Below are 22,532 nucleotides of genomic sequence, written 5' to 3'. Positions count from 1 at the left end.
AAGAAAGATGAGCATTATTCTAACAAGGTTTATTTGTATAAAATATTTTTGGCTTTGAATCCCTATAGAAGAGTGTTTCTTGCCCTCTGGTACAGGCAGGGTATTTTTCACACGGGACTTTTTATCTCCTGTTTTCAGGAAGAGAAGGGGAAATTAGAATGCCCTTCCTGCTTCTGCTGTTTTTAAGTGCCTTAACTCAAAATAATCCTTATGCCAAAGTGGCATATTTTGGGGTGGCATATTCCACTGCCCCTCAGCAACAATAATATTAATATATAAAACTTTCAAATTTGGAGTTATCAACTACATCCTACAGCCATATAAAAATCATCTTGATGCATATTCTTGAAATGTTTTATTTGAAAAGTAGATTCCATATGCCCTAAAGGAAAAAAGATTTTTAAACACCTTGAGTGAATTTTACATTAAACCTCAATTAATTGAATTTTAAAGCAATGTTAATGAAATAAAACACTCTTAGAAAATGGAATAAAACAAAAACAAAATATACCTCTATTCAAGTGCATCATAATGTTAGATCAAAGCCAGACTAAATTTTTAGAAACATCTTTTAAAATGTTGTTTCTAAAGCAGTAGTTTTCAAATGTAGAAAAGCTAGCTTCCCTCCCTGATTAAATCCTGTATTAATACCTATTATAAGAAACATATGAAAGCAGAGTTGCTCTAAGTCAAGCATCTCCCCTAGTAAACACAGGTACTCATCTGAAACAGTTAAATGTAAATTTGAAATCTTAAGGCTTGATAGAACACAGTTTGAAAGCCCCTGTTCTAAGCCATTCTTCTTTTTTACTTGATGAAAGAACCAATATTCTTTTGAAGCCACCATAAGGTTGTGAGAATATCAAATAGTCTGCAGGGATATGTGGGCAGGGAGGTTTTTTTTTTTCAAAGTCCATAGCCTTTGCCATTTGCTTTCAGTATGGAGAGTCTTACACCTGCTATGGGGAACCTTCTCATGTGTCAGGCATCATTTAAAAGAGTCAAGTCCTCTATGTAAACATTTCGAAGCAACTAATCGAATGCATGCCTGTTCCTTGTCCGTACTTTCTATAATTTGTACTTTGGAAGTTTGTCCTCATTTTCTTTGTTGTCGTCCCATATCTGGTCCCTTAAAATTCTGACATTTTAAGTCAAATTGTTTACTAGTCACCTAAAGCTAGATATGCCAGGAAAAACCAGGCACCTCTTGAAGCTAACTATAAATCACAGACAGAAAATAGTGAAGGGGAACAGGATATACCATCCCAAAATATGCTTCTTTGGCATAAAGATTATTTTGAGCTGGTTATTTTTAAGAAAAAGTAGACCTAGGAAAAGCCCTGAAAACCAAATAGAAGTTGCCCTCTTTTAAGAGATATTTATGTTTATAAGGGAAATCTCCATTTGTAAGGGTGTCTCGCTCTCTGTACCAGCAAGAGAAAGAGGACTAAACTTCTAGAAACTCATCAGTGGGAAAGACCAAGGCTTACATCTGCATAACAACCACACCCTTGTTTACTGAGCTTTGCCTGATAACCTCCCCAAACTCGCTTCTTCTCACTCCCATCCCCTGCAACATCTTCTTTTGTTTTTAGCTGGAGATGGTATTTAAGGTGGTGGCTTGGACCATGTCAAGGAGTTATTCAGTTTTCCTGAGTATCTCTCATGTTTAAAGGAGGTACATATGTCATTAAAATTCTGATTGTTTTTCTCCCGTTAACCTTTCTTTTATTAAAGGAGGGTCTCGACCAAAAGCTGGAAGGGTAGAAGGAAACTTACTTTTTCTCTTCATCAATAGCATACGGGGAAGGAGTCCAAGGGGAAACAGTGTACAGCTGTTCAAAAATCCTAGGGAAAACACACACAGCTTTATCGTCATAAAACAATTCTAGATTAGGACATAGGATGCAGGATGTTATGCAGATGATCATAAACATGTCAAATGAGGATCTGAGATAATTAGATAATGATGATGGTAGTCTGTGGTTAATGGTGATGGCAATTGTCCTTATAATGACAGTATGCCAAAGAATGAATTTATAGAAATGGATTGAATGGATTCAGGAAAAAAAAAATTAGTGTGAAAAATAATTACTGCAACAGATAAGAAAAAATCCATATGAATTTTAAATTTAGCCATGCTTCATTTTGGACAGAATAATTTGGCAGATAGACTTAATTTTAAAGGTTTGTATAGATTCTTGAAGACAAAAAGACCAGAATTAACATCTATTCAGATCATACCAGCAGATTAGGTAGTGGGTCCATCCACTAATATCTGATATGTCAGAGTGGGAAGTTCTCCACCATCCCATTGTACTCCGTTATAAAAACCTGTGGAGGTAATGGAACTTTATAGCTGTTGATAAACATTTACGATGAACTACAACAAAGCTCATGTTCCTCCAGCTGGAGCAGCTCACTTTTGAAAATCAGGAACAGAGATCTCAGGAGAACTGAGCATATAAGACAGTAAAGATGACATGTTGTGATTAAAAGTTTTTTAAACTTGGAAATTTCTCGTTCATCCCAGATTTGTCTTAAATTTGACCTCTGTTGTTTTCAGTTATGTACAAACACACATTTACAGAAACACACACACATAATTTAATTTGTGAAAAGTAGAAATTCACTGATATATCTATTAATACTCCATTGAGAGATTAATAATCAGCCAATCAGGTATTTCAGACCCAGATGCATCTTGGAAATTTTGTCAAGAAATCTAGATACTCCAACAATAATTTCCAGACATTGACAGACGCTAATGATGGAGCATATGGAATCAATTGGCTTAGTTCAAAATAGTGTTCCTATAATAGTAAAATTTCCAGAAGTTTCTTCAAGCAGAACTGGTACAGACACCTTATTTTTTTTTAAACGACAAATTTGAAATGACATTAATTCAAATATAGTACAAGCTCTGGGATGGAGCTCAGATACCTCATCTCTGCAACCTAATTTTAACACTGATTTTTTTTAAAATACAAATTTGCTTTATTCCTAGTAGTTTATGGCAGGGAGAGGGGAGTGCAAATTATTTACACTTACAATGATTTAACATGCTGTTAAGTCCTTTATCATGATCTTAGGCATTATAAGAATTACTGACATTTCTCATGTCAAATTAAAATAACTGTCAGAAATAAACAAAAACACACCCTCAGAGCTCATCTTTTCCAGGACCATGTCCATCCTTCATTTTTGACCCAAGCTCAGCCATCCAACCTGTGCTTTCAGGTTCCTTACAACAGGAACTCAATACCCCAGAAGGTAATAGACAATTTTGATTGTTTATTTTTTAATATCTTTTCTTTTTTGAACAAAATTTTATCCCTATTTTTTCATCTGTAGTTATAAAGAATAAATTTAAACACCTTTATCATTATAGCTCTTCAGAGATTCAGATAGCTACTCAGATATCTACTGAAATGCTTCCACCTGCTACTCTGTGACATGTATCATCACCCTCTGCTTTTCTTCAGTAGTTTAATGTTTTCTTTAATTCTGAGGCTCAGAATTGAACATTGAAATGGAACAGAATAGGTGACCTCAAAACGTGCCAGTATGGTATGTGGCTTGTTTTGAGCTGAAGGAAATTAAGGTCCAGCAGACTCAGGGAGAAAAGCTTTTTACCTCTCCCTTACTTGCTTAAAGGAATTTAGATAGGGGGCCTGTACCAGGAAGAGAGCTATTTTCAGAGATAACCTCTCATACCAGAAAGACTTATCTACATGGTCTGCCAGACAGTTGATAACCAAACGGTTGCTCTTCTCAGCTTCCTGTGAACTGTCTTCTTCTCCTTTGGAGCTCCAGACCCCTACCCCTTCTCCTTAGCTCAGGATGGCAGATATAAGCCTTTATTTCCTGACTGCTTCATATTCTATGGGGCTCCCAAAAGTACGAAACTAAATTTGTTTTTCTCTTGTTAATCTGTCTTATGTCAATTTAATCATAAGACCAGCCAAAGAACCTAGGAGAAAAGAAGGGAACCTTTTTCCTCCCCTACAACATGCTATTGAGATAGAAGATCTATTCACAGTTGGAATAGGACTAGTATCTTAGCTCAGTTGTCGTTGGCACAGTACACTGCTCCAGGCATGCAGTGAGTTCTAGCTTTCTCAAACCTTTGGTCAGATTAACAGTTTTTGCTGTGAAAATAGTATCCCCTATCCTGTGATAGGATAGTTGATTTTTATATGAGATGCACCCTCATTACCTACAATTTTGTTACTTTCTGTTCTTTGTTCCACCGTTTCATTCATTCACTTGACCAGCCATTTATCCATTGCCCTCATGGAATGAAGTTGTATAATAGGAGCCAGGATCCACCAGTGAGCAAGAAAAACACAGTCCTTGCCCTTGTAGCAATACATTCTTGTGGGTGAGCATGGCGTTTAACAAAAAAGTTACATGATACATTATCAACTCAAATTCAATTCACATATTACTGCCTCAGGAAATGTAGGATGGCGGTAAGGACCTCTGGTTCAGGAAATTCTTCAAGGTCTTGGGGAGATATGTTTTGAAGGATGATTAGGAATTAACTAGGTGAGGATGGGAGGAAATGCATTCCAGTAATTGGCTGAAGCCCTAAGACCATAAGGAGCACAGTGGTTTGGAGTAATTTAAAGGTGGCTGGTGTGATTTGTATTCAGAAAGCTGATAAAGATGGCAGGGCTCAGCTCACGTTGAGTTTTTGTGTTTGTTTGTTTTAATTTTATTTATTGATTGATTGATTTTTGGCTGTGTTGGGTCTTCGTTTCTGTGCAAGGGCTTTCTCTAGTTGCGGCAAGCAGGGGCCACTCTTCATCACGGTGCGCGGGCCTCTCACTATCGCGACCTCTCTTGTTGCGGAGCACAGGCTCCAGACGCGCAGGCTCAGTAGTTGTGGCTCACGGGCCCAGTTGCTCCGCGGCATGTAAGATCCTCCCAGACCAGAGCTCGAACCCGTGTCCCCTGCATTGGCAGGCAGATTCTCAACCACTGCACCACCAGGGAAGCCCTCACGTTGAGTTTTGTGGCCATATTAAGGGCAAAGGAAGAACAACCCTAAGAACAGCAAGAGGCCACTGAATGAATTGGAACGGGAGTCTGAGAAGATCTGATTTTCACTTCTTATACACACACCCTTAATCTCTACCTTGGTCAAGTCTACAGGTCCTTTATTGAAATCTGATTCATCTTCATCTCTCATTCCCAATTGTGTTCCCACCAACAATAAATCAACATTAACTGTGTTTAGTAGACCAGGGTTGAAAAAAAACCCCAGGCTTACCAAGAACTTTCTTTTCTCTAATACAAATGGCCTAAAATTAAAGATGAAAATAAGATATCCAGCAACATGTCCTCTGGGGTAGGTGTGCTTTGTCAAACTTGCATCAAAACACTTTTTCAAAGCCATTCCTAGCTAAAGTCCTATCTTATGGTTTAAAAAAAAAAAAAAAAAGGCAAATTTTTCCTAATACTGTTGGATGGAGAATGAAAGCAGTAAGCGGGCTATGGGGCGGATGGGCTGGAGTGAATTTATTGGTCCAGGCAGGCTTGTGCCTCTTGTGAAATTTTTCACATTATTTCCTTACGTGCTTGTTGTATTTCTATGCTGGAGAAAGTTTTATACATCTGTTTAGAGCTGCAATGAATTTGTGAGCCTAAACAGATGCTTAGAAATTTTAGTTCTCCACTACTTTGTCCATTTAAAGAGCTTAGGACATCTCAGGTTAGGGCTAAATTATTATCTGTGTTTTCGTTGAAGCTAATGAAAAAGTTCTGCCACTTCTATTGCTTTGTCTTTCTGACTTATTAATAAATATTTCAGGGCTAGGGCATTGCCTTAATCTAGAACCTCAGAATCAGAAATGAAATTAAGGAGGCTAATGAGACAACAGAGAATAGGTATGCATACACACACACACACACACACACACACACACACACACATACACACACAGACATCACACACACACATATCATATATGCTAAACAAGCTCTATAAAATAGATAGCAACATGCAAAAAGGGATAAAGAAGAGGTAAAATTATAATCTTATGTTGGGGGAAAGATTTCTAGACCTAGATCAAATTTTAAGATTAGTGAAGCTGATCTTTAACACGAGTTTCCTTTCCTTTTGCACCTTCTCTCACCTTTTACTCTACAAGGTCCAAACCACAGACTCTTGGTTCTCCCTCCATAGTCGGCCTGACTCCAACCCCATCCTGGTCTGTTCTCCAGAGTCAAGCTTCATTTTTAAATAGTTGCTCACTCCTCTTCTCATTCTTTCCACTCCAAACAACATAAGTCTTTTCCCCCAGGTTAACAAATAGCGATTTGGCAACTTGAGAATTGAGGAAAACAGTATTTTTAAATTAAAGAGTAGGTGCAATTTCAGACAATGTGGAAGAGGTGTATTTTTTTAGGCAATAAAAATACCTTTCCTAGGTGTTTTTTTTTTTTAATTTAATACTTAGCATGTCTAGCTGTGATCCCAGATAAATCATTTAACATTGGCGTCATTTTTTCAGATAACAGAATGAAAAGGTGATTGTTAAAGTGTCTTCTAGCTCCTGTATTTTTTCATTCTCTGCTGAGAATTTCTGTCCTTCTGTGCTTTTTTAGTGAACTTTGTTGTCTTAGGTCTCTCCCTGTACACTGTTTTCCCCAAAATTGTGTGAGTGTGTGTGTGTCTCTGTGAGTGTGTGGTGTATGTGTGTGTGTCTCTGTGAGTGTGTGTGTGTATATGTGTGTGTGTCTATGTGACTGTGTGTCTGTATGTCTGTGTGTGTGTCCATGTGAGTGTATGTGTGTGTATATGTGTGTGTCTCTGTGTGTATTTGTATGTGTGTATCTGTGTGTGTGTACGTGTGTGTGTGTGTGTGTGTGTAGTAAAGCGAGGTATTGCATGTGTGGTGGCGAGTTCGGATGACATGGCTCAGCTATTGTATTTTTTGTTGATAGGAATATTGGGGCCTATAGAAATTAAATAATTAAGCTAAAGTTGCAAAACTAGTAACTAGAAAAGCCAGTTTTGAACCCAGACAGTTAAATAACAGCAGTTGTTGTTAGTAAAGACCTTAAAAAAATACTGAGTAAAAAATGCAAGTTGTGGAAAAATATGTACAGCGTGATCACATTTCTACTAAACATACACAAGTATATATACACATGCGTGTTTATATATTACATGTGAGTGTGTGTGTGTGTTTTCACTCATGTCCCATAGTCTCATATACACATGGAGGCAACTAATTAACTGTGCTTCCCTCTGGCAGCAGAGTAGGATTTGAGGAGGTGGGATGAGAGGAAGTGATCTGAAGGATCACTTTCAATGTGTTCATACGCTTGTAGGGTTTTGAAGGTTTACTTCTTAGTACAAAAGTACTAACATGGAGCTTGAACACGGCGCCATTCCTCTTGGTCCACCTCTACCGCTGCCACTCCAGCCTAAGTCCCTGTCAGTTCTTGCCTCCCTCTGGCTTGTTGCCTGAGTTTAGTAACCAGCCTTGCCTGCACCCTGCTCTCCGACCCCCCCGAGTGCTGTTCTTGCTCTGGAAGAAGTCACGTTATGATGAGCCTCTGCTACAAGCCCTCCAGTGAGCTCCTGGCTCATGCAGGATAAGAACTAGTCTCTTCAGAACTGTCTAGAAGGCATACAGCACTGGCCAAAGCACCCTCTCTGACCCAGACGCTTCCTCTTGCTCAGCCCCTCCACCACCTGCCCTCTTTCTGCTCCCGGGCTCTGCTCCGCTGCTTCCAATCGAAATACACAAATATCAACCCATGAGGTCTGGTATTTCTGTCCATTTTCTTCACTGCTCTATTTCCAGTGTTTAGAAGATATCCATAAGATATATTTGATGAATGAAAACTGATTTGCAGGTTTATTACTATATTCAGTCTCATGAGTTCTGAGTGAGGGACCCACACATCTCTGGATTATATCACTATGCCATCTCTTCCTTGACAATTTGAATTTTGCCTGCTGGAATATTTAGTACCTACATCTAAGACTTTGCCGAATTTTTCTTTTTTTTCTTTTCTTTTTTTCCTTCCCATTCTTAAAGTACTAAATACTACTAAACAAGACTCTCTCCTGAGGGTGGTTCTGCCTTCCAGAAACATTTAGAAATGTGTGAGGAAGTTTGGGGGTCCCAGTGAGTGGGTGTGTGAGAGATTGCAGTACTGGCCCCAGTGCTTCAGCCCTCTCTATGTCCAAGTCTCCAGTAGCTGAATAATGGCCCCCAGAGATGTGCAGGTGCTCATCCCTGGAACCTGTGAATGTTACTCTGGGTGATTACCCGGGATTATTCTAGTGGGCCTTTGACATAATCACAGATGTCTTTATAAGAGAGAGGCAAAGGGAGATTTGACACAGGAGAAGGCATGTGATCACCAATGCTAGATGCTATGATCAATGCTCCCTATGAAGAGGAAGGAAGGAAGGAGCCATGACCCACAAAATGCAATGAGCGCAGCTCTAGGATCTGGAAAAGAGAAGAAAACAGATTCTCCTCTACCTTCAGAGAAGAACAGCCCAGACCATACTTTGATTTTGTCCTGTTGAAATCGATTTTGGTCTTCTGACTCTCCAGTATTGAAAAAGAATGAATGTGTGTTGTTTTAAGCCTAAGTTTGTGGCACTTTGTTACAGCAGCGAAAGGAAACTCATATAAAGGCTTTGATAGTTAACTTTGCATTTCCTCTTCCATCCCTGGAATTTGGGCTCAATGATGTAATTGCTTTGGACCATAATAGTGAAGCAGACATTTTGATGTGCCAGCTCCTAACAACCTGGGCCTGAAGAACTTGTGTGTTTTTGATTACTTTAGTACTTCTGCCATTTTCAAGGGAAGGACTTGCCTAGTCTAACCCTCTGGTTCCGGGAAGAGGATGAGATACACATGGAACAGAGCTGCCCCAGGCAAGATCACCTGGAGTAGGGACTTTGAGACCATCAGATAGATAAGCAAGCCCACCAGAGATGAACAGAGCTACCCCCAACAGCCTTCAAATGCCTGAGAAATGAGTATTTATTATTTTACTTTATTGCATTTTATAGCTGTTTATTTTATAGCAATAGCTACCTGTTATAAGGGCAAATGGGACTTAGTGGGTGGAGACAAGGTATTCTAAATGATGAAGAATTACCCCATCCATGTACCAATAATACCCCTTGAGAAATGTCGAACAACTCCAATCTATTAAAAGAGCAGTAAGAAATAGTGTAGGGCCTCCCTGATAATTAGTAAATCACACTCAAATTCTATAAGATACATCATTTGCAGTTTGCACATAATGATCTTTGCTTAGGAACTAGTAACAGATTTTTCAAACCAAAGGGCCCTTAAGTAACTCAAGTATCCCAAAGCTCAGGCCAGTCTCAAAAAAAATTACACACATGTGTCTCTGTTGTTCCCAGTGACTAACTCACTTGCCAGTAGTAATTTGAGCTTAAGTAGACACATAGGTTTAGTATTGTGCAACTGTGATGCAGTAAAGAAATAGCTATGAGTTTGATCAGGGCAAAGTGCCCGACCGCTAAGCATTCCGTGGGGTATTCTGCAGCTGTACAGACTCAGAATCACAGAGCTGGCCCTCCAACCTGCTTATGGTGGGTCCTTGGGCTTAAAGAGCCTTTCAAAGAGAGTGTTTCCCGAGACCTAGTAAGTGTTTTTAATAATAAGGTAATAAAAAGAATATGAGATTCTCAGAGTTGAAAAAGAGAGGAGCAATATGCACGTTATTATCGTTGCCACTTACGGGGCCCACCTTACAGGTTGTTTTCACCCCATTAAAAAAAATCTTATTTTTCAGCTCTGCAAGTTCAGAAATTTTATGTGGCAGAGATTTATTTGGTTTTCTTAAATGCACTGTTACCCTATTCACACAAAACGGATATATGCCAGAAGAACAAATGGATTCAAGTACAATGGAGACACAGCTGCCATGCCAACAGGAATTAATCTCATCAATGGTCCATTCACTTCTGTTCAGTAGGGAAATATATGTGGGAAACCAAAGCAGGACAAAATGATTACTTGATTAATATAAAATACAGCTAATACAGTAAATGCCTACAGTGCCTTTTGGTATCTTAATGCTCAATCTATAGCCACCTAACCAAGCCTCATATCAGTGCCGTGAGATAAGAACTCTTATTATCTCTAAAAATGAGGAAGTTAAGGTGTAGTCTGATTAAATACCTTGTCCTAAGTCACAGAGATAGCAAGTGGCAGAGCTAGGGTTTGAACCCATGAGTCAGATTCCAGAATCTCCACTTCTAACCATTCCTTATCAAGAGTTAGTTGATACAGAGAGTTGTTTAATCAGGTTAGGCCAACTGTTTTGGATAGGTCCTTATCTCCACAAAGGTGATGTATGATGTGACAGGGATTGCTAGATGCTTAGTCAGTATCCATTTTGCCTTATTGAGAAAACTGGGTATGCTCTGGGGTAGTGACATGCCCACTGAAACACTGTTTCCCCAGCTTCCTTTGCAGGATGGTAGCCTGGTGACACCTTTTGACCAATGAGAATTAAATCTATATGTTGGGCATTTTTTCAGAAAGTTTTCCTTTCCCAGTTTAACTTCCTTGCTTTATTATTCCTTTTCTTCTTCTTATCTGAAATGTGCAAATGAAACTGAAAATGGAAAAGCTATCTTGAGGCAATTAGGATAAAAATTACATGGTAAAGATGACATGGATGGGGACAGAGGGCTCTGTGACATTAATGACAGGACAGAGCTGATGTAGAGGACTATTCTGCTTTCCTCTTGACTGTTATGTAAGAAAATTAAGCAATACTTATGTCTCTATAGGCTGATGATGTCGGTCTTCCTCACTTGACTTGGAGGAGTTAGAACTCTGTTTGCTTGTTTTTATTACCATTGTTGCCTCAGAGGCTAATACATCACCAGGCTAACCATAATTACTCAACAAAATTATGAATATGTGAATGAATGCATGAGTATGAATGGAGACTGCCAGGTACTCCCACTGATATTATGGTCACTTTGTCCCCTTTAGGAGCCACTGTCATTGAGAGAACAATAAGGAAGGCCTGTTAGCAACAAGATGTACCAAACGGAGGGGCTGTCGATGGGTTTTATATTGGGAGCATCTTTTAGAGTCAAGCTGGACAGAGTTACTGTTTGGGATTTTCTAGGCTGCTCTCCAGTTTCAGAAGCAGTCACATTTGTCTTTTGGGGGGGGAACACATATATTTAATCCTTCAATGTATTTTATACTGACATAGAGTAAGGAGAATCACACTTGATTTTGTGTCTAATGTGCTCCAGGCACTTTTCTTGTGTCCTCTCATTATACACGTCTCAGTTTATTGCTTGGGAACTTGAGGCTGCAAGTGTCAAGGTCATATAGCCAGTAGGTGTATCTATCTCGATGTTAAACCCATGCTTCATGGGAATGCCCACAGCCTAAACCAGTTTGCCTCAGTCCTCACAGTTTCTCTCGAGGTAATCTGTTAGGGCTGGAGGACCACATACCCTGGACATGGACTTGTGGGAGCCCAGGGATCCACTTGTGAGAAGTCTGTCATTATTCTGTTTGAAGTAAGGGGAGGGGAGACTCAGGCAAAGATGACCGTAGGGGAGATTGCTCACCCCGGCACTGACCGCAGTGCTCCACATATGACAAGTTGCTTTTGAAGCACTGCTGGATTGAAAGGAATGATATGTTTTATCCAACAAAATATAGTCTTTGCAACATAGAGACTAATTGCAAATGGTTGTAATTTTTCACCAGAGAAACTCTAGAATGGTTCTCTCATATTTAATGTTTTCCATATTTTAATTTGACTATGGGGGCTTGCTTATAGTCTGATTTTGTTTTATGGTTTATCCTTCTCTGTTTTGTCTCTAACTTTGTATTTACATTGAATACTTTTCTCAAGCTATTCCCTAGTGGTCATTTCTCCACCCTTTTCTGACTACATTTGGGACCTTTCAACCCATCCAAAGACTTAGACTGGCCCCAGACACTAGGTCAGTCCTGACCTCAGGAAAAGAGAAAATGATGAAGAGTTTCACACTGAGGATTCCTTTGCCACATTCCCGTGGTTGTGAATCATCAAAAATATTGGACCCAAATTCCACACCTAGGAATGGTGAGCTTCAGATTCTGAAGACACATCCTAACTAATATTCTACTTCTGGTGCCTGGATTCTTGTCCAGCTTTGTTTGTTCTTAACTGTGATTAGCTACTGTGTGAGTACCTAAATGTCTGTTATCAGTAGCCTATTCTGCAGGACTACAGATCTTGCCTCCTAGTTTCAATTCCCCAGACATCTGCCCAGGGCCCTATTATCTGCTGACAGATTACCTAGTCACTACTATTCATTTGCTGGCTTGTCTCTTTAATTCCACCTGCTCTGAGATTCTCCATCGCTCTGCTCTGTCTACCTGTCAAGTCAACTCTTTCCTTGTATTGAACTTTTCGAGATAATTAAGTGCCAAACCCACAAATGTGGCAAAAATAATAAAGGTTAGGACATAAAACCATAGCAGGGTTCAATAATACCAGCAGTGTTTCCATGTGCTGCCCTAATAGGAATCTTCTGCTTTTGTTTATTTCATACTCCCTGTTTCCAGATCACAAAAAAGACAGAAGCATAAAGTAAATTGAAAACTCCATTAAAGAAACACAGCACCTGGGGGAAAAACATGGCTTTAAAAGAACAGAGAAAAGGCCTTTGAAGTTCATCTTGCTGACCCCTTTTTTTAAGATGGTCGGTGTTGCACTTTATGTGAGGATTATCTTCAGGATACAAAGGAAATAGCCACTTTGCATGGGTGATTTTGGGAATTTGGGGGTAAAAATCAGTCACAAAACCTAACAGTATTACCAAATGAAAGTAGAAACGTAAAAGGAGATCTATTCCAACAGGGAACCCTGGGAAAATATCTTGGAAATAACTGAGGTTAAACAGAAGGGAAATGAAAAATAGCACCTCAAGAAGGATGTGGATGTGTTATCTTACGCAAATAAAACCTCATCAAGGGGCTTCCCTGGTGGTGCAGTGGTTGAGAGTCTGCCTGCCAATGCAGGGGACACGGGTTCGAGCCCTGGTCTGGGAGGATCCCACATGCCGCGGAGCGACTAGGTCCGTGAGCCACAACTACTGAGCCTGCGCGTCTGGAGCCTGTGCTCCGCAACAAGAGAGGCCGCGACAGCGAGAGGCCTGCGCACCGCGATGAAGAGTGGCCCCCGCTTTCCACAACTGGAGAAAGCCCTCGCGCAGAAACGAAGACCCAACACAGCCATAAAATAAATAAATTAATAAATTAATAAAAAGCAATCTTAAAAAAAAAAACCTCATCAAAATAAAATCCTTACCAAATTGCTAAAAAGAATAAAATGCCTTGGTGTTGTCAAACAGCAGGTTAAAGGTAACTCAGGGAAGAAAACAGACTCATTTGAGCTTCTTAAAAAGGTCTTTGCTGACTCAGCACTAAGCTAAATGAACAGAGAAGCACAAAAAGAAAGAAAAGAAAAAGTAATTGTTACTAGGTAATAAAAGGTTGGAAATGGTCTGGAGACAGTCCCTTTTTTGTTCTTTTTAATTATATATATTCATCTTCTAAATTTTTTTAAGTGAAAATTTATTGCTGGCTCGGTGGAAACCTAAGTTTCCTTAGACATTAAATTGAAATTATATATATGAAAACCACATATTTTGTGAGTAATGCACATCTCCTTTCATGATATTCATGCCAAAATCCATTACAACATGAAGATAATTGGCTGACTTCTGTGTATTTTACAACAGGCTATATTTGCAAATCACATTTACATGGCCTCATTCTTAGAAGAACAGCATTTCTCCTCAACAGATATTTATCTGGAAGAAACGTTCTTAGGATCTTAATTTAAGAGGTGTAGGGGAAAGGCACAGTCAGGTTAGTTGACAATAAGAGGACCATTCTGGGTAGATTGGGAAATGAAATCTCTAATTCTTGGCTTCTAGCCCAGTTTCTGAAGGCTAATGCTTTTTAGAAAAAAATTAAAGAAACATAACTTACATAGTTATTATAATAGAAAACATCCTTGGGCTGAGAACCAGGACTTTGGTTTCAGCATTAACTAGGGGTGTGACCTTGGACAAGTTACCTGCCTTCCCTTCCCTAAGGGGCCTTATTGCGAAATAAATGGGGTCACCTCTGAACACCCCGTGGGTTGAAAAGGGTTCCTTCCCTTCCCACTGGAGATGTTAAGTCTGGATTCTTATTAATATCTTTATTAATGGTTTTTTCTTTGCCATTCTTTTTTCTCTATACTTCATCCCAATTAAATTTCTCTCTATCCCAAATAGTGATGCCACATTCAACTCTTCCAGCACCATTTTTGTTGTATAATTTCCCTACAAAACAAACATTTAATAACTTCTTATTCCCAAGTGTTGAAATACAAAAGATAAAAAATCTTCCCCAAAAGATAAATATAATCTTCTTCTTATATTTCATCATTCCCACGTATGAATACTCTTCGCATCAGCTTCTCTTTACTCCTTGCCTCTTGATATGCAACACATTTATTAAAATTCTTGATAAGGCATCAGCAATTTCATTCTCCTATTGAGTTTTCCCTTTTTTGTTTGCCTATCCAAATCTCTTCTATCCTCCAATACCTAGTTGAAAACTCTCAGAAGTGTCAACTTTCCATCACACTGAGGCTTATTCTGAGCTCCAAGAGCAATTTCCTGTATATTTCATTCAAAGGTTTAATCATATTTTACCTTGTGGCATATTACTACTTTATTGTTATTCAGATTTCTTTCTATTGAATAAAAGCTCTGCTTTTCAAAACCTTTGGGAAATAATTTATTCTGTTAAGCTAAGCTTTCTGGCTAACTGGAGATTTACTCCTTTTTGTCTTAAATTTATTTTAACCATTGTAGATAAAAAAATTTCTAAAATAGACAATATATTTCTGTGACTTTTGAAATTTAAAAAATGGTAATTTTTTAGTTTTCTTGGTGGCTTATATCACTAGTGATATATATCACTAGTGTTATACTATAAAGTTGCTCTGAGAAGTTACTAATGGGAAAACTACAGTGAGTACTGAGAAATATTTGTCTGCTTCGTAATTTTATTTGTTGTTTCCATTACAGATTTTTATTGGTAGTTTGGCCTCTTATAGCAGTGTCTGTAATCACCACTAATTCGCTAAGAACTTAATTGTATAACTGTGATTATGAAATGTTTGCCTAAAATATGTATAAGTAGGCTCAGAATATATACAGTGTAAAAGTCCTTGAGATTTAGTTCTTAACAATCGGAACATATCATTTGCTTTCCTGTGAAAGATCTCTATAGATATTTACCTCCCAATTTTTAGCTGAATTCAAGGTACATATGATTGCAGGAGAGTCAAATTTCAAATAGATTTTTATTATTATTTATAATCTGTTTTGACTTATGTCTTATCTTTACAACTCTACCAGAAGCAGAAATGTACAGTTCTACAGTTTTTAACTCTTTAAAGGATTTTGTCCAATGTTTTGTACTTTTAAGAGATACTCAAATAGGAATTGAATTCAAGAAATCTCAGATTTATATAAAGGTACTTTACTGCTTAATCACTAACTTTTTAACAGGTTACATGTGGAAAGTATTTCTTAGAAAGACTCAGGGGTAGAGAGGAGAATATGGGAGATATAAATAATTTTCAATGACTTTCTCCATATTTTCTTCTGCATTGCTTTTCCCTCCCTCTCTCCCTCCCTCCCTCCCTCCCTTCCTCTCTTTCTACTAATAAGAACCCAAATTATTTATGAAATGCATGATTTTTGATCTCCAACACTTTCCAGTTCTATAACTACAGAGAGACGTTTCCTGAACTACAAAATTGCCCTGGTTGGTTGTTAGGTTTTATTTTAGTGTATTCAAGGCATTGTACACTTTGTATACAGTTTTATCCTAGTATCCATCTCAAACTTCTACATCAGATTTCTCTATATCTTTGGAAAAACCTCACATTTTCCAACCTCCATGGCATGTTATCTTTATGAAGATATTTTAAATGTTATGGAAGAGAAATAAACACTTTAACATGTGAATTTCTCATTCTCTTTTGCTCCCTACTGTTTAAAAAGAATCTTACCTTTGCCATCACATTTCCTGGGCCTTGAGAGAAATGAGACACATCCAGAGTAGATACTGAAGGTGAGATGGGAGTGACTGTAAAGCCAATAGTCAATACAAGTAGGGTTTTGGGGGAATCTAGAATAAAGGAAGAAAGTCACTATAGACAAAGAGAAAGAGATGAAAGAAACAAACTTTATGAATATTTTCAATGTTTTAAGAACAAATCGACACTTTCAAATTATATGATAGAAATTTAAAATTAGTTTAATTTTTTATTTTATTTTTTTTTATTGGCTGCACCATGTGGCTTGCAGGATCTCAGTTCCCTGACCAGGGACTGAACCTGGACCATGGAAGTGAAAGTCCAGAATCCTAACCACTAGACCAGAGGGAACTCCCTAAATTTTAAAAATATTGAGAATTGTGTTTTACACATGAATGTATTTTTGCAGAGGAAAGACTCTTACTACTGCTATTACTACAAAAATGTGTCCACCACTCAGGTAAAAAATATAAATTTACATTGAGAATACTGGTACAGGAGGAAGTAGGTCGTTCTTGTCTGTTGTAGAATGTAACCATAGGAAAGAATAGATTACAATGATATATAAGGAAAAATTTAATTGAAAGAAGTTTTTTGACAAGTAGAGAATATTATATATGAAAATGAAAAGCAGTATTCATTATAAAAACAAAAATTGCAGACAACTTATATTCCTAGTGTTATGAAATTGATAAATAGTACAAGATTAATAAAATATAACCAATGTAATCAGTAATAATATGGTTAATAATAACAATAAAAGTCTATATTTTTTAATTAAAAACATCTTCAATATAAGTAATGTGAAGTATATAAAGTTAGCTTATTTTTGTAAAATTTTATTTTATGTATTTTTTCACAAAAAATCTCCCCTTCCCCCTCAGTGGTAACCACAAGTTTTGTTCTCTGTATCTGTGAGGCTGCTTCTTTTTTGCTGTATATACTAGTTTGTTGTATTTTTTAGATTTCACATATAAGTGATATCATACAGTATTTGTCTTTGACATATTTCACTTAGCATAATGCCCTCCAAGTCCATCCATATTGCTGCAAATGGCAAAATTTTGTTCTTTTTTATGGATCCTTTTGGCTTTTTGTTGGCTAACTCTGACTTTGTCACTTATAATGTCTCTGAGTCAGAACTTTCACATTTATAAAGCATTATTCCAACACCATCTGCCTATCTGCTTAACTCGTGGGGTGTTGTGATGAACAAATAAAATAATGCAGGTGAATGTCCTTTTGAAAAGATAACTATTATATAAATGTAAGATGTTTAGGAAGGGAGTTTGTAGATTTGAAATATCAAAATAATGAACAACTCATTGTATAGTCCTAGACTACAAGATTTGATAACATAAACAGCATTGTATTATCCAATATTTTATATGAAAAATCAGCAATGCTATGCATACAATTTTTTTAAAGTAGGATACTTTAGCAACTATACTCCAATAAAAATTAATTTAAAAAGAAAAAAGAAAGAAAAAAAATAAAGTAGGATACTTTGAGCAAATGCACTAAACAAAATAGAAAAGCTGAAAAAATATAAAATTATTGTTCTGGATGATATATAATCCCACTGTTGACAGAAAAGGACACATTGACTAGGAGGCTGATGGGGACCAGATATGAAGTGTAAGTTGCAATCAGGTAAAACAGAAAAGAGATTTATGCCAAAAAAAAAAATCTCATTCTTCTGACAAGACGGATAAGAAGAAAGGAAAACCTGAACAAATAGATAAAGACTATGGTTTGGAATTACCCAGCTAAGTCATAGTGACAGTCAGAATGGGAAGGGCATTGTCAAAAGGCTGATCTCAGCTGAACGATGATGTATTTTGCAGAGACTCAGCATTAACAGGAGCAAATGCAATATTCTGAGTCATTTTTGAAGAGAATGGTATCAGTGTGAAAATCGAATGCAGGTCATTTAAAATAAATCAAAACACATGGAATGAAAGGTGCCTGTGTAATCAACTACTTTTCAGTGATGACACTTGCAGCCTTAAAATTCAGGTTTCTAAGAAGGATCTGGTCCCATCGTCACCTGGTTTCAGATTGCTCTGTGTAGTTGTCCTGTAGTTTCTTCATCTGTAAAATGAAAGAACTTTCTTGGATTACATGTATGATCTTGTTGTCAACAGTCAAAGAGTTAAGATGTTTAGAGAGAGATCACTTTAATATGCAGTGAGATTTAGCATATTAATTATGTGGATCTGGAACAGCCTAAGGAATCGAGTGGAACAGAGTCAGATGGTCTCAGCCTAGGAGACAAGTGTCCTCAGGAAAGAGTTGGAGTGAGGAGGGATGTTTGTCACAAAATGAACTCGAAATGGTTTGTAAATGTCCCTGGAAGTTTCAGGCAATGAGGGGAAAGAATGTGGGGAATAGTTGTTTACTGGCCATGAAAGATGGGGTGAAGTGCATAGTGTGTGTAGGCGCCCTACTATCAAAAACATGATGGAGATGAGCAGAAGTGGACAGCTGTATTTTTTCATCTCACAAGCAGGGGAAGGAGGAGGGCTATAACTATCTTCTCTTTTTCTTGGTTGCTTGAGCTAATCTTTGCTAACTATGCTCCCAGGAAGGAGTGCCAGTAAAACCCAACATGCAGAAAGAAAATATGGAACAAATTTTTCTCTACCAAGCCTGGCATGGTGGTACGTGTGGCTTTGTGTGTAATCTAGTAGGAGCCTCTTGCTTTTGATGTCAATCAAGCTGACATTTACGGAAACGGCAACCTGGAATTGCTGAAGAAAACATACAAACAAACAAACCAAAGCAAAACCCCACTTTCTGGGACTTCCCTGGTGGTCCATTGGCTAAGACTCCATGCTCCCAATGAAGGGGGCCTGGGTTTGATCCCTGGTCAGGGAACTAGATCCCACATGCCACAACTAAAGATCCTGTGTGCCACAACTAAGACACGGTGCAGACAAATAAACATTAAAAAAAAAAAACCCACTTTCTGAAAGTATGAAAAAAACAGGTAAACCTAACTGAATGTGATTGAAATCTTTACTTTGGCTATTTAAAATCCATGCCACAGCCTAGGATAGATGCAGCAATAAGAGAACACCAAAATCATGAAGTAATCAAGAGATTGGTAGGGTTTTTGTTATTTTGCTTTGTTTTGTTTTTTCATATGAAACCATTTCTTGACTCAGCCAGGAGAGTTTTTCTCACTAAAGATTTTCAGGTAGAAAGTAAGAATTGCTTTCCAGTGCATTTTGACCTCCTCCCTCTCAAATCTTCTCCATGCCATTCACAATTTTATCAAGGGGAAGAAAGAAAGAAAAAGAAAGAGAGAATAAAGAAAACATGCACAGATTGGGGAAGAGAGAGAGAGAGAGGTCGTCTATGAGAAACTCACCCGAGAGAAAAGCTTTGTCATAGAAATGATGGCACAATTTGTATGCATTGTGAAGAAATAGCTGAGAGTAACACTAAGGGTCCCAGAGAATGCCAAGCTGATGAAGATAATGACAGACTAGAAGCAACTCTTTTATAACCTCATAGAGTTATTTTTACTCTAGAAGAGGTTAATTCAGGGTGGGGTGTAAGGTGTACATCACCAAATTACTGTTTGTGCATCTCCCCCAGAAATAACATATTTTATATGTGTTATATGTATAGATGAGCTATGTCTATATATCTATATATTTTAGTTATACCTATAATTGTCTAGCTATATTATGAAAGAAAAGGTAGGAGAAAGATTTAGTTACATTCATGCAAACAAAAATGAAACCAGTTACAAATGATTGAAGCACTTTTGTTTCCTGAATGTTTGCTAAGATAGAAATGTAGTCTCTACCAAAATTATAGACGCTTAGTGCATGGGTCATATTATCAGAGAACTGGGTTCAAGATTCACATTTCTATTTGAATGTCTGAAATACCTTGTAAAAATATTTCAACGCCTTAAGCATCTGTTAATACCTCTGTAAAAATAACTGCAAGGATAGCACCTATCTCATTACATTGTCGAGATGATTTAAAGAGGAAATGAATTTTCAACACTGAGAGGTAAGGGTTGGTTTGATTGAGGCTAAACCCCCACAGCCTTGTTCCCAGAGCACAAGATGGCATCCGGCAGATCCTTAGGGGAAGCAACTCCAACCAGTGCTCAAGGCAATCAGTTACCCTAGTCCACTGAGTGACTGGATTGTCCATGAGTTTCTGCCAATGAACATAGCTCTAGCTGCTCTGGTGTGCGTGCTGTTTGCCTTTGTTGGTGTTGGTGTGGTGTCTTAGTCTGTTCTGGCTGCTATAACAAAATAGCATAGACTGGGTGGCTTGTAAACAACATAAGTTAATTTCTTACACATCTGGAGGCTGGAAGTCCAAGATCCAAGGTGCTGGCAGATTCTCTAGTGAGAGCCTGCTTCCTGGTTATCTGTTATCTAAATGTTGTTTGTATTACAAGACCCATGTAACTGAACCATTTAGACTATCTATCTATCTATATATACATATATATAAAAATTTTTTAACTTGTATATAATTTTATAATTATAATTTTATAAGTTAATTGATTAATAAAATATACATATTTTAGATATAGTTATATGTATTAATGTACAGCATGATTTCAGTTCTCTTTTGTGTTTTCTTTATAAAATCCCAACTTAAAGAATCTTTCAGATATGCCAAAGTGAATAAAGTGGGCAGCAACTGACAATTGTCACAGACTTTCATTCCTCGAGTGGGAAGATGAATACATAAACAACTGTTTTTGCCTAATTTTATACTTTACTAAGTATGCTGCATTATTACACAAGCCCAAAGAATCACTGTTTTACCACATTGAACAGCTGAATTACAAGTATCAATTTGATCAATAGCCACAAGAGTCAAACTAATTATGTGTTTTATTTTTCATTCATAGAGGGTGTCATTCTGACATAATAGTCTTGAAGGCTACATCATAAATTCTTAAAACTAGTCAACTAGCGATGTCTTATTCAGCCTTTATTAGTCTATATAGTATAATGTAGTGTTATGTATAGATTACTTATAATCAAGCAAAATACCCTGGTAAATACTTCTGTTTTTTCCTTAGATTTGAGAATAAAAAATTTAAAATTATTTATCTGTAGCATGCAGCTACTCTGAACAAAAACACATTTATATGGTTCTGAAGAACCTAGGGGCAGGACAGGAATAAAGACGCAGACGTAGAGAATGCAGGCATGGGGAGGGGGAAGGGTAAGCTGGGACGAAGTGGGAGAGTGGCATGGACATATATACACTACCAAATATAAAATAGATAGCTAATGGGAAGCAGCCGCATAGCACAGGGAGATCAGCTCAGTGCTTTGTGACCACCTAGAGGGGTGGGATAGGGAGGGTGGGAGGGAGATGCAAGAGGGAGGAGATATGGGTATATATGTATATGTATAGCTGATTCACTTTGTTATACAGCAGAAACTAACACACACCATTGTAAAGCAATTATACTCCAATAAAGATGTTAACAAAAAACATTTGTAATAGAACTCTTACACATTTGTAATAGAACTTTTAGAACACACATTTGTAATAGAACTTTTCCTTTATGTTCCAGTAGACTAGCAAAACAAATGAAAAATACTAATTAACCTCAAAGACAGTGATAACATTATCTGTGTTTTAAAGGACAGTGTACTTTGACCAGTAAAGTAACCACAAGTTTATTTTACTCTATTTATATCTGTCCAGTCAGTAAACAAGGTTATTTTGCAGAACTAATGCTCCAGATAAAACCCCAATTTCTTGAATACCATTAAAGATACACAGCAGGTTGATATTCGGCATTCTGCATTAATTCTCTGGGCAGCAAATTAGCACTCTGAAGCAAGGGTACAGTCAGCTGGAATGCTATAAAGATGATGGGATGATGCCTGTTCAAAACACAATGAAATAGGGGTGAAGGGAAGTTTTCAATAAAATGGGTCTCAAGAAATCTTGAGTAGAATACCCATGGTCATATAGTCATAAGACACAGTCAATCTTAGGATTACCAAGGCTTGTGAAAGCCTGTTTTGGAGATGGATTGGGGGACCTTTTGTAGGAATCATGGATGGTGGACTAATTCATTAAAGTAAGAACGTCTCTGCTCTAGGTCACTCAGATACAAGCTGCCTTCATGGTTCTTATAAGTAATGTTGAATAGAGTGTTTCTGTTATTTCTTTTAGCACCTACCTGGAGTTAGAATAACTAAAAGCAAGCTGAGATCAGACACTGAAAAAGTTACTGGTGGATCAACAGAGCCTGCTGTGAAGGAAGATACAACAGTAGATCAAGGTCAGAAATTCAGTACAGGAGAACAAACCAAATGTGAGCAATAAGCCAGGAAATAAAGGTTGAAGCTAATACTTACAAATTTTAACAAATA

At 37.6% G+C, this 22,532-nt stretch overlaps 1 protein-coding gene and 2 long non-coding RNA genes across 3 annotated transcripts in view; 2 read left to right on the top strand and 1 right to left on the bottom strand.

The window, feature by feature from the left end:
* Nucleotides 1–22,532, bottom strand: part of LOC309639130 — a 590,998-nt gene that overhangs the window by 195,944 nt on the left and 372,522 nt on the right. The gene's annotated exons all lie outside the window — the stretch shown is intronic.
* LOC309639119 overlaps nucleotides 1–22,532 on the top strand; it is a 1,037,414-nt gene that overhangs the window by 966,230 nt on the left and 48,652 nt on the right. The gene's annotated exons all lie outside the window — the stretch shown is intronic.
* Nucleotides 1–22,532, top strand: part of LOC309639113 (uncharacterized protein) — a 126,024-nt gene that overhangs the window by 88,507 nt on the left and 14,985 nt on the right. Inside the window, exon 4 of the mRNA XM_082415960.1 lies at nucleotides 22,333–22,441. Coding sequence (XP_082272086.1) covers nucleotides 22,333–22,441 — 109 coding nt within the window. The remainder of the gene's footprint in view (nucleotides 1–22,332; nucleotides 22,442–22,532) is intronic.

This window comes from Balaenoptera physalus (genome assembly GCF_965194825.1).
Source record: "Balaenoptera physalus genome assembly, chromosome: 12".
In the NCBI taxonomy this organism is placed as follows: domain Eukaryota; kingdom Metazoa; phylum Chordata; class Mammalia; order Artiodactyla; family Balaenopteridae; genus Balaenoptera; species Balaenoptera physalus.
This window is presented reverse-complemented; position numbering and strand designations above follow the sequence as displayed.